The sequence below is a fragment of the Vanellus vanellus genome (genome assembly GCF_965231255.1).
Source record: "Vanellus vanellus genome assembly, chromosome: 1".
In the NCBI taxonomy this organism is placed as follows: Eukaryota; Metazoa; Chordata; class Aves; order Charadriiformes; family Charadriidae; genus Vanellus; species Vanellus vanellus.
Window position 1 is genome coordinate 18,086,914 of NC_138905.1, and position 14,854 is coordinate 18,101,767.

General features: G+C 35.6%; 1 protein-coding gene across 1 annotated transcript in view; it reads left to right on the forward strand.

Annotated features, from left to right (window-relative positions):
* TBC1D22A (TBC1 domain family member 22A) overlaps positions 1-14,854 on the forward strand; it is a 186,038-nt gene that overhangs the window by 78,960 nt on the left and 92,224 nt on the right. The window contains exon 10 of the mRNA XM_082481944.1: positions 10,130-10,205. Coding sequence (XP_082338070.1) covers positions 10,130-10,205 — 76 coding nt within the window. The remainder of the gene's footprint in view (positions 1-10,129; positions 10,206-14,854) is intronic.

Consider the following 14,854-nt stretch of genomic DNA (forward strand, 5'->3'; position numbering starts at 1 on the left):
TCATTTGGGTAGCTAGTTTAGGGTTATGATAAATTACAGATCTGTTGTCTGAGAAGATTGGTTCATTAGCCAAGGTAGACTGATATGAGGAATATGTACAGTAAGCGTCTGCATCTGTCTCTTATCTCTCTCTCGTCACAGGAACCGCGTGTCTGTTGCATATGTGCTCTCATGCAGGGGTCAAGTTTCTGTATCACAGGAACCACAGGGCCTACCTGTGCAGATACAGCGGTGGGTTGTCTGGGATTTCTGGGTATGCATCAGCCCAATGCTTCTGGTAAGCTTAGCTAAATGGGGAAAGCAGTCTTTCCTCCCACCTTCCTCAGCTGAAGATAGCAGCGCAAATGTGGTGCGTTCAGGGAAAATGTGATATATGATATAACTGTCTCCCAAGCAGTCTTTAGAGTCTCCACTAACATTGTGTAGCTGATACTGAAAGACAGTATTGCAGTCGTGGCTCCAATTTCTTTATAAACAGATCCTATTGCCAGTCAGAAATACATATCTTAGAAATGTGGAAGTCCTGCCAGAAGTGCTAGCAGTAGTTATTTCTGTATATAGTTCTCTTAATGTTTGAGCTGCATATTCATGCTCTCTGTCTGTTCCTGCAGCTACTGTTGCTCTAACTCCATCTGTGAGGTAGAACTTCTATATGGTAATAACTGTTTAGTAATTTCCAGAAATCCAGATTGTTCATTTTATACTAGGGTCTTGTCCAAGTTGGATCCTGAGAATCACAAAACATGTGGGTTTTTTTTCTTGAAGCTATGACTATTCTAAGGAAGAACAATGGATTGCTTGATCAGAATTGTGTTTTTTGTTGAATAGGGACTTCTATTCTGATGAATAAACAATAGCTTGGGATTCCTTTTATTCTTTTAATTACCAGTGGCTACCATAAAGCTATTTCTAAATTATGAACAACTTAAAATTCAAATATCCAGTTTTTCAAATTTAGATATTAATTAGAAAGTCATAACTATGAGAAATTTCAGGAGAAATAGCTTCTGCAATTAGGGCGGGCATTTGTGCCTGTTCAGGATTCTAGAATGGCTTTTCTTCTAATAAGAAATGGACAACATCAACATTTTTAGTGATCACTTTTTAAACGATACCCCTAAATGATATTTCTTTCTTACTCTATCTGCATGCCATATGTGAGACTCAAACGTAAGCACGGCCACAAACGTGTGCTTCTATCCTGAATCCTTTCTGTATTCATGCTCAGACGTCTGCTTCTATTTTTCTTACATAATCTGTTTGAGCAAATACTGGTTTATGGTGTTTTAAATTTAGAGTGAAGGAAAAGAAGGTTCAAAGTAGAACAAGATTCTAGAAATTTTTCTGTAAGCAGGTTTTACCTTTCTCAATCAAGAGAATGTTCTTACACAGAATACAGATAAATTACTGATAAGAATGAATACTATTAAGGGCAGACTTTTTTGAGGGCAAAACACATGCAGTATTGTGTCATTCAGTGTGACTTTCCTTTTTCTAAAGGACCTTCAGATCTTCAAAGTCTTGTTTGAAGCTCCTCTTCATAGAGTTCTTTGAAGACTTTGTTAGTACCTGAAGAAAAAAAAATAAAATTATTGAACAACACTAAGAAGTTATTAAACAAACTCAGGCAGTAGAGTTGTAACTACGAGCTGTTGGAATGTAATTAACAGCATTGTTGTGTTACTTCTGTTCTTTTGATGTGACAGTAATTAAAGCATCTCTGCTATTGCCTGTTCAAAACTTGGAATAGTTAAAATGTAAAAGAAAAACAAAAGTCTATCTGCTGTGGTCTTGCTCTGTGGTTCTGAGTAGGTTTAGTCTGAGCATGTAAGGACTGTATCATAGTTGTTGATCTGGCCTCAGATGGATTGTTTCAACGTAGATCTTGAAACACTTGATTTACCGAAAACTGAGATTAAAAATGTCAACACTTTAGGTTTTTGGAATAAATGATCCTTCAAAGTCGTCTACGCTGAGACTGTCATTAAAAGTGAGCCTGAGTCATATAGCATCAGTGTCTACTTTGCAAAGTATGAATAGTGCATTAATTTAGAAGAATTGCAATTAAATCTATTGTTTGTGATATTACTGAACTGAATAGTAGGAGCATGCCACAACAATAAGCTTTACACAAAAATTGCTGAGTTTAGACTAGTGCCTGTCCAAGAGAGATCTTTTGGGACTCTCCTGAAATTTCTAGTGGCTTGCCTGGTCACTGGAGGACTTGTATTCCTCCCCATCAGTTTGAGAAGATTGAATGCATCACTGGGATGCATCAGGATGCCTAGTAAGAATTTCAGAGGCAGTTGTTAACTCTGCTCAGTTTGAAATATATCTGTGATTATCTCCTATGAAGGTCTCTGGTAATGGGTAAACAAGGTGATCAGTGCTCAAAACTGCTTTGATAAGAGAGAAGTGGTATGGGATGGATATGACATCAGATTTTGAAAATAGTTGCAAGGTGATTCAGGAGAGCACAGACAACTAGACATGCACATCAGGAAAGTTTGTAGAAAGTGTAAAAATAAGCAGAATTAATGGTTAAAGGATAAAAAACATATTATTTAATATTTTTTATAACTCACGTAAAGCAGCACAAATCTGGCAGCTTTTGGAAGGAATCAGTGAGCCTGGGAACAGCTGTATGGTTTAACTGCATTTCCAAAATGCATTTTATAAAGTCTCGTACCAGAAGTTCATAAAGAAGCTCAGTGTCCATGGTAGAAGCATTGCCTGTTACCATGTAGGGAGGAGAAGCATTTATATAAGTACTCCTTGAAAGAGAAACATCACTTTGCTACTTCTAAAACCTAAAATGATCTTGTGCTTGATATGCTGTGTGCTGTTCTAATCCTTCTTGTCCATCCCATTTTGAAGTGATGGATTGAAAGTTTTAAAAAAAAATAAATAATGGGGCAAGATAAGTGTGATGGAAGGTATGGAACAGTTTCTGAGTGATAGATTAAGTTCTTCAGCTTGGATAACTTAGCTAAGTGGAGGAATGTAATAGAAGTCTTTAAAATGATGAGCTGCATTAAGAAGGTGAATAGGGAGTAGTTGCTTTCCATCTCTTCTGATGCAAGACCTAGATAGTATCTCTATCTGCTAATACTGCTGAGTGATAGGCTTAAAAAAAAAAAGAGTGGTTGAGTAACTAAGCTGTGGGGCTACGCGTCAAAGGATGAAAAGCATTTTACATGGCTTTAGAACCTGAACAGTTTGAAGTTTGGTTGAAGAAAAATCTTTAAACAACTGATTACCAAGATGCCACCTTGAGTCAGGGAAGTCTCAGCAAACTGGAAACAGAGAGAATGATGCAAGCATATCCCTGCGGGCTTATTTTGCTCTTATCGTTCCCTGTAGTCATTTGCTGCTGAGTGCTCTTAGAAGGGAAAAAACAACATGGTTCTTCTGTTTGGCCCAGCACCCAATTTTAAGTTTGTAACAATAAGCCTTTATTGGGACTTCAAGTAATAGAAAATTGAGGGCATCAGTTGGATTTGTCCCAAGGACTGTCGTTTTTCTCCAGGACAGGTCTTAAGAAGCTCTTAAGGATCCCATGTCTCTTTGGAAGCTAATAATGCCGTTTTCTAACCTGTCACTGAGACTACTTTTTAATAAGGTGTTGTTTTTTCCATTCTATAATGTAGAAATAAATAAAATACTGTTTTCTGTGTAGAAAATTTTGGGCTGCAATGCTTCGTAAATATCTTTCCTACTGCTTAGGAAGTTTGAAGTTTTCAAAAGTCAGGCTGAATAATTACAAAGGTTGAAAGATTTATTTTTTTTTTTTTTTAAAGGAAGTATCTCAGAGTAATTATGGAACGTTCTATGGAATATGTACAAACAGCATACTCTGGCACACTTGTGTGTTTTTTCTTGTGCATGCACGCTCTCTCTCCCCTGAACTGTGTTTAAGATTGTATTTGCATTATAATCTCTAGCTTCAAGAAATGTTTTAGGTAAACTGTGCCTACCATTGATAGCGTTAATATATGTGGTGGCTATCATCATTTAAGCGTCATGGTTTCCTCCCACCTGCCCTCACCTTTTCACATAACTTTGAGAGCAAAGTGAACCAAGATTTTTAATAGGAGTTTACATAGATGATTCACAAATATGCGAATAAAGTCCTTAAATGAGTTAAAAAAATTAAATTAAGATCCCTTTTTTCCAGTTGTCTTTTGTTCATATACTTGAACATACCTAAATTCATACCTCAATTGATGTATAAGAATTCTTAAATATACATCAGTAGAGAAAATAGACCTCTCTCTCTTATTATATATAATATATATTATTATATAACACATATTATCATATAATATATAATTATATATTATATTATTATATATATATTATTATACAGATTGCTTATTGTATCCTTTATATTTAAAAGCTCTGATCTGATTGATAAAACCTTATTAAAAACAAACAAACAACACATGAAGACTTTGTGTCAAAACTTTGCATTTGCTTCTGTAAACGGTTCTGATATTTTCATTGGTGCATTGTGTGACCTGAAAAGATGAGAAGCACTGTGCCTATACTTGTGCTTGGCTGCAGTCATCATTGTCAAATTATTGACAACATTTTTTTCTTTTCAATTTGGCTGGCTGTATTTCTCCTTCCATGGTGACATAAAAGGTTGTTTTTCTTTCCTCTTCAACTTTCTTCTTCTCTTAAAATTATTCAGTCATCACATGTTTAAAGAAAAAGATAGGCAACTTTGTTTAGCTAAAGCCTGCAAAGTCTGAATTTTCAAAATAGAAAGTATTCCTGCTAATGCTAACTGTAGTAAAGGTCATATGTGCAATATATTAACTAGTGCAGTAAGGTTCTGTATTTATTCAGAGGGCATTGTTTCCTCAAGGTTCTTAGCTTAGAGAGTTGCAAATTTGTTTCATTTCCTCACCCTGGGAAGCAACTTTTAATGCTCTGAAATTCCTTCTACATATTTTTAAATAATATAAATCAGTGCAGAAGGGCAAAGGATCTAAAATTTTAAAGTTTCTGATGTGTAGATAAGGAAAGTTGCATTTTGAAACTTGAAGATATTTCCGAAGGTATGAGTTGAAAAAGTAATATAGTGTTTTCATTTGTATGTAAATATATAAAGTGTGTATATATACATCTGTTTATATATGCACACAGAAGTATATATATATGTGTATCTATTACTTATACTTACAAATTTATTATGTATAATTAATAATATACATATGTTATTATATTTATATATGATACTCAGTATGTATTTGATTCCTTCTGTGTATGCTTACAGCTGCCTTTGTACTTATACACCAGATGGCCTTCACGAATGCTGTTTATGTTCCTTTTTCCATGTGTAATTGAAATAATTGAAGAAGTTGGAAAGAAAGATGTTCACATTTATTTCGGACTCATTGTTATGAAGTATCCGTAGTATTTTGGAAGAGATTTAAAGTTAAAATAACATGGAGATATATTGAACTTACTGAACAGTTGCTTTAGAAGTACGTTTAACATGCACTTAAAAAGTGTTTGTGTTCTTTTTAGCACTCCGTCATAGGTTAGTAATATTTTGAACAGAAAGCTGTCAGTATTGTGGCTGCGTATGGTGATTGGAAATGGAGTACATTTGTTACAATATGCATCAGAGTGACTAATAAGAATCTTATTGATACACGTGGTTGAAAATACTAGAATCTACTTTGGTATTTTGTCCTGATAGACAAATAAAAAAAAGCGAGAGTTGTATGGTGTAGATACTGCAACATTTGGAGGATGTTAAGAATGCAAGTAGGACTGTCCTTAGCTCACTCAATATCACTTTCTCAGCGTATCCACAGAAAAGGTTACTTTGGGACTTACTTTTCAAGATAAACACCTTTCCAAGTTATATCTTACTGTCAGCATTCAGAATAGAGCTACCAAAATGGATGGAACTTGATACCCAGTAGTTAAACATGCTTTTATAAACTCTGATCTCCCTCTCTCTCCCTCCCTACCACCACCTTTCTTTTTGTGACTATAGGAGGATAGTCCCAGTTAAATTTGTTCCGTGCATTTTTTTCTTTATTTTCGCTTTCTAATCAAGTTTCTTCGAGTTAGAATTTCTCTAACTATAAAAAAAAAAAAAGTAAGGAATTACCTAATACATTTTTTTCATGTTTAGTGAAGGCTATAATTGAAATATTTTATTTTAAATTATAATGATTATTTTTTGAGCAGAAGTCCTGCCAGACCTAGTTGTAGTTGCAGGGCAGTGAAGCGGTTTTACTAGCCTCTATAGAATAAGTAGACTACTGACACAAAGACTGAAGCAAGTTTTGAGCCCTTGTGACATTATAAAGTCTTAACCTTCTGTATTGTAAGGTGAAACTAATTATGTGTTGGAGTCTGAACTAGATATTACAGCCGTTCAGCTGTGAAGTAGGTTAGCATAGTTCACTGAAAGTATGTTGGAAGCTATCTGAGCAGAACGTCAAGGAATTTAGATACTGCACACCAATGCATGAATTTTTTATGTTTATCATGAATTCGGTTGTGTACTCATGCATACTTTGTCATAGGCAAATACTTACTAGAAAGCATTGAGAACAGTGGTTAGAAATATAAGGCATTTTAGTTAACTCTTTGCTGAAGACCTGTTGAGGCAAGACAATCCTGTTCTCAGTTACTTATGACTTTTTTCAGTCTTTTGCTTAAAGGTCGATGGCCAAAGTTACACAAGGAATAAATAAGGAAATGTAACAAAAATTTTGCAGGATGAGTAATGAAATATTCCTGTGAGGACCCACTACTGTGAGGGGGAATAGGTAGGAGAGTTGAATACTGGATCACTTTTTTCTGCAAAAGTTAGCAGAGAACTTGAATTGTGTTTACGTGGCAAGGTTTCGGTAGCATGGGAGCTGCAGGGGTGTCTTCTGTGAGAGGAGGCCCCATGTTGGACAGAGCCAATTCCAGCCAGCTCCATGGACCTGTTGCTAGCAAAGATGAGCCCATTGGTGAAGCTGGTGGTGCCTCTGTGGTAACATATCTAAGAAGGGGGAAAAACACTGTGCAGCAGCTGTGAGATAGTGAGAAAAAGTGAGAGAAAGAACCCTGCAAACGTGAAAGTTGGTGAAGAAGGAGGGAGAGGAGGTGCTCCGGGAGCAGAGATTCCCCTGCAGCCCAAGGTGAAAACCATGGTGAAGCAGGTTGTAGCCCTGCAGCCCATGGAGGTCCACGGTGGAGGAGATATCCACCCTGCAGCCCATGGAGGGTTCCCATGCCAGAGCAGGTGGAGATGCCTTGACAGAAGCTGCAGCCCATGGAGAGAAGCCCATGCAGGAACAGGCTTTCTGGCAGGGCATAGGGCTCCTGGGGAGCAGCAGAGATGAAGTGTTATGACCTGACCACAACCCCCATTCCCCATCTCCCTGCGCTGCTTGGTGGGGAGGAGGTAGAAGAATTGGGAGTAAAGTTGAGTCAAATTTTGAAGCTAGTATTGCAAATTAAATTGTATGATAGAGGAATTAAAATCGTAACCACTGTACTTCTATATTGCCTTGAACAATATAGAAAATTTTATATATATATATATATATATATATAAACTATTGCCCTGAGCAATATAGCAGAATGAAATTCTGAAATGAAATTTCATGAGTTGGACATGTTTTTTCCTTTAACTGTGTTACTAGCTTTTTCCTCGCCTATAAGCACAAAAGGAGCAGGAAGAGTAGATAACAGAACACTTTTTATGTTTACAAAGTCCTCCTCACAGTTTCACAAACTCCAGAAAGTCAATTACAAGTGTCATAGGAGGGGATATGTACATTGTAGTTTAATTAGAAGAGAGGACTGGGGGAGCCAACAAAGATCTTTCCAGTTAGATGAGTCAGCACAAGTAGAAGAGTGACTCCCAGTTGTGTTCGTTTGCAGCTGAAATAATGACCAGAAAAATAAATGAATAGGCAAAAGATCAAATGTAGTGAAGAGCAAACTTACCTGTTTCCAAATTCGAGATGACAGTTTTGGGTTGCATTTCCAGGTGTGTAGGGAGTAAATGATGCTTTAAGATAGAAAACAGTTGCAGATTCATAGATCGCAGTTGGCAGTTGCCCTACCTGGGGAGAGACTAATGATCAAAATAGTAGTGTGTTAGCTCTGGGTTGGCTTTCGGTGTTAAATATGTGAAGATACTTTTACAGAGGATCTGTTATAGATTAAATAATTTAGTACCATATTGCTGAACTTCAAGTACAGTACCACTAGTAGAATAACAGTTAACTTTCTTTAAATAAATTCATAGAACAGTATATAAGCACTTGGGGAAAAAAATGAATACAGTTTTAATTGTTAAGAGTAGGTTCTGTTAAAAAAATGAATATATTATTTCTTAAAGATCCGATAAATGACTAATGTAGGAGTGTGTCAAACCTGTGCATGGGATAGTTTCTTCGTCCCCAAAATAAGATTATGGTAGATTTGAATTCTGGGTGAGACTTTCCATTCTTTCAATTTTGATGCTTTATTGCACTACTGAAGATGCTCATGTTCTGTTTGAGACACAACGCCAACAAGATTTGACTATTTTAGTTGGTGATTCCTGTGGGAAATTCCAAAATTCAGAGAATTATCCTTGCTTCTTCATCAACACTGTTCTGGTTTATACATTGATTTCTGATATCAAATACTGTGAAAGTGCTGCTGCTAGGCCAGTAGAGAACTTTGCTATAATTTTTTAAATAGCTACTGCTGTGGTCAGTTGCAACTGATCAGAGCACATAATAGACTTTTTGATACTGTAAATCACTTGTTGGCTGATGTGCTATAACCGACATAATTATTAGTGTATAATTTTCCTTTGTGTACTTCTAGGTTTCATACTTTATGGCAGTTTTATAGAATTTGAAGATTATATTGCAATTCAGTTTCATAAAACAGATCAAAATAAAAAAAAAAACAGCATGGAAATATAGTCAAGAAAGTTTTTTTTGTTTTTTTTTTAAGAAAAAGAAAAAAGTCTCAAGATACATAAAAATGACTGATATTCATCTCTTTAAGGCCAAGTTAAAAGTTGAAATCAAGTCAAGAAAAATTAATATTCCAACATTGGTGAAAATATTTTTAGGATTATTTTTGGAATAATTGCTCAGCTCTCCAATTGATTTTCATGAAGGAATTATTGAAAAAATAACAGTTGAGATGAAAAATCCTTTACCCTGTCTTTTTGTGTATGTAGTGGTTACACAAAAACAATTTTACGTAGCAACTTCCTTTTTAAATATATATCGGTAATTTTCTTTTCTTGAATCTCTCTATATAGAAGACCATATCAAAATGAGTTGAGTGGAGGCATTGCCAATCACTCAGTAACATTACTGTGTATTTAAATAATGCCTTTATTTAAAAAGACGGATCACCTTGGGGTTAAAGTGGAGATACCTTTCTTTTTCTCATTATTTCAAACTCTAGTCTATGTTATAGAGCTGCAATCCAAAAATAAAAAATCCAGCCAGAGTTAATACATTCAAACAAATACATGCAAATACCCTGCCATTTTAGCTATATAGCCTGTGTGTTAGATTTTGATTCATGATATTAACTGTAACCTTGGGTTCAGAACAGTCATGACTCTATTGAAATAGACTTTTGATTTCTTATGCTGCTGGAAGGTATTATTCTGAACTTCTAAAGATCAGATTCTTATCCTGTCACTGATTAGAGTCTAAATTTTCATATTTCCTACATTATTTGTGATAAAATTGTAAATTTATGAGAAAAAAAAATCACCTTAAAAAAATCTCTAGTGTGGCACATTTTGTCATTTAAGATGACAGTCTTTTAAAGAAATGACTTTTAAAGAAAAGACTTCTGCAATAAAGCTGTAACTTCAGGAGCACCAGACTAGCAAGTAGAGAAGAATTGATGCAGCAATAGCTGTAGGGTATACTGTTAGAGATGGGGACTCGAAGTAGGACTGTACAATGTGATGTTTTACTACTTAACTGTAGAAGTATGTAAAAACAAAAAGAAGAATGTAAAAATAAAACACAAGCAGCTTAAGAAAGCATAGAAAAATGCAGGGATTGAGTTAATTGAAGGAAAAGAAACTTTTTTTGGTCCCCAAACTTACACTTGTGTATGGTCTTCTCTTCAGGATAACTACACGTTTGCGCAGCCAGGAATTCAGAAGAAAGTGAAAATGTTGGAAGAGCTCGTTAGTCGGATTGATGGTAAGTCCTAAAAGCTAACTGAATTTCTAACTGATGTTTCATTGAAAGCGTTTCGTTAAAATGTTTGCAAGAAGTCAAGCCAACATCACTGCAGTTACATACAATGGTGGGGTAACATCGCCTTCCTCGGATGAGGTGTCATACTCAATCAACTTGTGGCACACTGGCCTTTGCAAGATCACTGTCGTGTATCATTTAAAAGAAAGCCACTAGAGCATGAGCCACTTTCATTACTTTTTATTAAGGCAATATAATCAAAATTCAATGGCAATTTCTTTGCAGCAGAGTAATGACCACCGACAAAAGGCAGCCAGTATTCATTTCACATTAAGCTCAATGATTGTTGTAATTCGGGCAAGTCACAGTGGTTGTTTATGGTTGTCCTTCGGCACTATGTTTTGTGCCTTTGTGCATCATTTTGCTATCTGGAATGCCTGAATAATTTCTCTGTGGAATCCAATTAATTATGAACTCTGGAAATAACATCTTTAATATTATAGATAAATTACAGTGTGTGCAAGGGTAATTTTAGATTACGCTTTCATGTTTTAGCAGGGCACCTTTGAAGTATTTTCTACCTTCATCCTTAAAATAATTCCCTTCGTGAAATGCTGACTGTCATATTGCTAGAACAGAGTTTAATTAAATGAAATGCAAGAGATAATGCTTGCCCATTCTAAACATACTCTCTTGATAGTTTGTTAAATTAATGAATAGAGTATTAACAAAATGTTGCCAAGCAGAACCAGGCATATATTTGCGACACTAGCCTGTCAATGATGAGATAGAAAATATTTCTTGTGTAGCTTAATATTTGATAATCTTCTTGGAAACATTAATTCCATCTTTTCATTACACATACTGTGAGTTTCTCTTGTGCCAGTGCTTACCGTAGCAGATTTTGGGTTGGCCTGCACATATTTGCATCCCCAATATTTGATAATGCTCCTTGTGCCCTTTTAGGATGTTACAGTATTTTTAATGATCAAAAACTAAGGGCAGGAGAACAATGTTTGTGTAATATGACACTATCAGTGTAAATGTATGTAAAAAAAAATTGTGGATATGTTTTTTTGTTTAAAATGTAAATGAATATGAAAAATGTAAGGAGATACTGCTGTATATTGGGCAGCAAGGTATTTATATTAAAAATATTTTTAAAGCAATGTATTTATTACTTCAGAAATAATCTAACTGCTTGCAGTGTGACTTGTTATATGTCATTTTATGCTTATATCAGTATTGATGTTTACATTTCAATAATTTATAGAAGCAGATGATTGTATATTAAAGTGCATAATTATAATGCCTGAACTTGGCCAATGAATATTTATATAAACAAATTATTTCACCAGGTTTTTAAAATGAAAAATGCCATTCTAGTAATCAACCTTATGGTTCTGTTTAATAAAAATATTAAAGATAGTACAAGACGGTATTGTTTAGTTTCTGAGAAAGAAATGCTGAAGACTTATTTGTACCTTCAATGCTTTAGGGGTATAATTACATAACTTTTCTCAGCGTTCAAGTTTGGGAAGCATTATTTGTAAGGCTTTACACTTAAATTAAGAAAAAAAGGACAGTTGTAGCAAATAAGTGTGTTTCCTTAAAACGTCCTTTACCACGCTTTGTAACTGCAAGTAAAGTGCAGGGTCCTGATTTTTATCTGATTTCAAATAATTTTGTGAGGGCTTTCTAGGACTGTGTGTAACAGGTAATTGTTGAAAGTAGTACCGCATCAAAAACTGTAATTGTTTATTTGTCTTTCTGAATGTGGATCCAATTTTTTTTTTTCAATGGCTTTTTGATCCAAATTATATAGTATTCAGTAAAGGATGCAACCAACATTATGTATATTTTACTTTGAGTTATATGTTACGGCAGATTTTGTATTAATGTCTGTGACTGTAGATAACTGCTAAGATTTTTTTCAAAATGAAGGTAGGTACTGAACAATACCTTTTCTACACTATAATTTTCTTGGGGTGTTTTTTTTGTAGACGTCATGAGTATTTGCTAGTTAATGTTGATTTTTTCATACTGTACTAAATACTTACAAAGTAACATCTTAGATTAATCTTAACTCTAGATTGTTTACATGGTTGAGGAGTAGAGGATGCTTTCCGTGTTTTGAAGCAGTACAGTTTGAGAAAACAAAACAAAATCCTGACTTTAAGGAATTGATCATCTTATAGCAGGTATATATTACAGTGTGTTGACTGTATGACATAACTGTAGCATTTGTAGAAAAGATGTTAAAGGAAACTATTTTTAAAAATAATGGGGATTATAACGCTTCAGAGTGAGGGAAATTTCATTACACTTTTTTTCATTGTAGAAACCATGAAGTATTTTAAAAAGCTGTCATTTCTATTTGAAAAGGAAGCCAGTAAGATTGGGAAGTAATTGACATTATGGAAGCCTGGAACTCTTTAGGTTGAATGGGGCCTCTGGAAGCCAGTGTTCCAAACCTCCACTCTCACGTCTCTATCTAAGGGAACAGAGCCAACTTAGATCAGGCTGTGTAGAGTCTTGCACTGTTGAGTTTTGAGTAACTCCAGGGATGAAGATTCTGCAGCCTCCTTGGGTAAGACTGTTCAAGGGTTTGACTACTGTCTTTGTGATATTATTAAAAAAAATATATATACACATAATTAGAATTTTTGCTTATGGAACTGATGTCCACTGCCTTTTATTTTATCTCTGTGTACCCCTGAGAAGAATCTGGCTCCATCTTCTCTACACTCTCCCATTAGGTAGTTGCAGCTGTTCGTAGACTTTTCTCTTTAAAGCTGGACGAATCCAGTTCTGTCAGCCCCCTTTCATGTGTAAAGTGCTCCAGCTTCCTCACTGCCTTGGTTGCTGCTGTGAATACAGAGGAAGAATCAGTTCTCCTGACCTGTTGGCTTCTCTCTTGCTTAGAAAGCCCAGTATACAGTTGGCCTTCCTTTCTGCAAGGACCCACTGCTTACTCGGGTACAGCCTGCTGTCTACCTGGACCCCAAGTCCTTCTTGGCAGAGCTGCTTTCCGGCAGTCAGTGTCCAGTCAGTGCTGTTGAATGAGACTATTCCATCCCAGATACAGGACGTCTGCCTCTCCTGAACGTCGGGAGGTTCCTATCAGTCATTCCCTCAGCCTGCCAAGGTCCCTCCAAATAGTAGCCCTGACTTGCAACATGTAAACCACTTCTCCCAATCTAGTATCATTCACAAACGCAGACTCTCCACTCTGTGCCATCATTAGTTGTTAATAAAAGTGTTGCACAGTATTGGCCCCAGTATTGACCCCTGCCGATTGCCATTAGTAATTAGCTGTCAGTTGGACTTTGTACTGCTGATCACAACCCTTATAATACAGTGGTCCAGTTAAAGTTTTGGATAGTAAAAGATATGCATTTTCCAATATTCTTAGGACTGTTTCTTTTTGTCTAGAAGACTGTCCACTCAGTTACTTTCTTCTGCCAGAAAAATACACCAAAGTACATGTATGATTAAAATAAAGTTTTAGTTGTTAGGTAGGCGATGGTGGATGTGTACTGCTGTCATTTCATAAACTTTTGGATGCCTCAAGTAAGGGATCCTGTCCTCGTTTGCTTTTTGATGGATACATGACATAGTTTGGTTAAATAATATGTTATTTTACTTCACTCTTCTCCATTTCTCTTTGCTTCTGCCTTTTTACTGGATCTGCTATACTGTAGCTAAAGGGAAACATATGGTTGATATGAATTCAGTAACTTTGTTTTTAAAAAAGAAATCTCACAATCTATATTTATTGTAAATATCCTAAGTGCTAATTAAGGTTATTGTGGAAGAAAATAATGTTCCTGTTGCTACTGTGTCACATTATTTTCTTGATGCTGGGTAACTGCATGGTGAAGAGAATCTTAACGTAATATGTAGCTGCGTGAGTGGATGAAGCTTGTACAGCTTGTTTGCTAATAATAATGGATTACCAGTGTTTGAAAAATGATGCTCACCCTTCGGAGAGTGTTAATGCATTATGTTAGTGGTTCAAGCAACCTTCATTAACCCAGCCTCATGGATCACAACTCCTCTCAAAGTAACTGTCCTTGTGCGTACACTGCAGAACATTGCAGTAGACTTCAAACAGCCGAGCTACTCTGTTAATTTAATCATAATCTCAGTCTGCTTAAACTCCAGAAAATAATTTTGATGAATCATATGTTTAATGGAATTTTTGAGTTTGTTACTAGAACATTGATATAGACCAGATGGAACTTGAAGACAAAACATTATTTAATTTCGTTTATCTTCTTGTCATCATAATTCAGATTGTTCTAGGTATTATGCAAAAATATTGAGAGGGAGGATCAATAGATAGCTCAATAATATAAGGAATCTGTTATAACTAATTATCTTTTCTGTTTCCTGTAATGTCAGTAGAGCTTTACTGCTCCAAATCATGAACCATCTCTCATGGTTTGTAAAAGGTCACACTCATGTGGCATGCAGTCTTCCACTTTTGCTTCATTTAGGCTTGAAAGCAAGGAAACATGCTGTAGGAATGCCAAAATTAATTCAGGATTTGTGTTTCCAGAATTTGCAGTTGTTTAGCAGTTGGCTGGTTTCATGCTTGGGAGAGTCTCAGCTGCTTCAGTTTACCGTAAGACGTCTGGTAATTACGT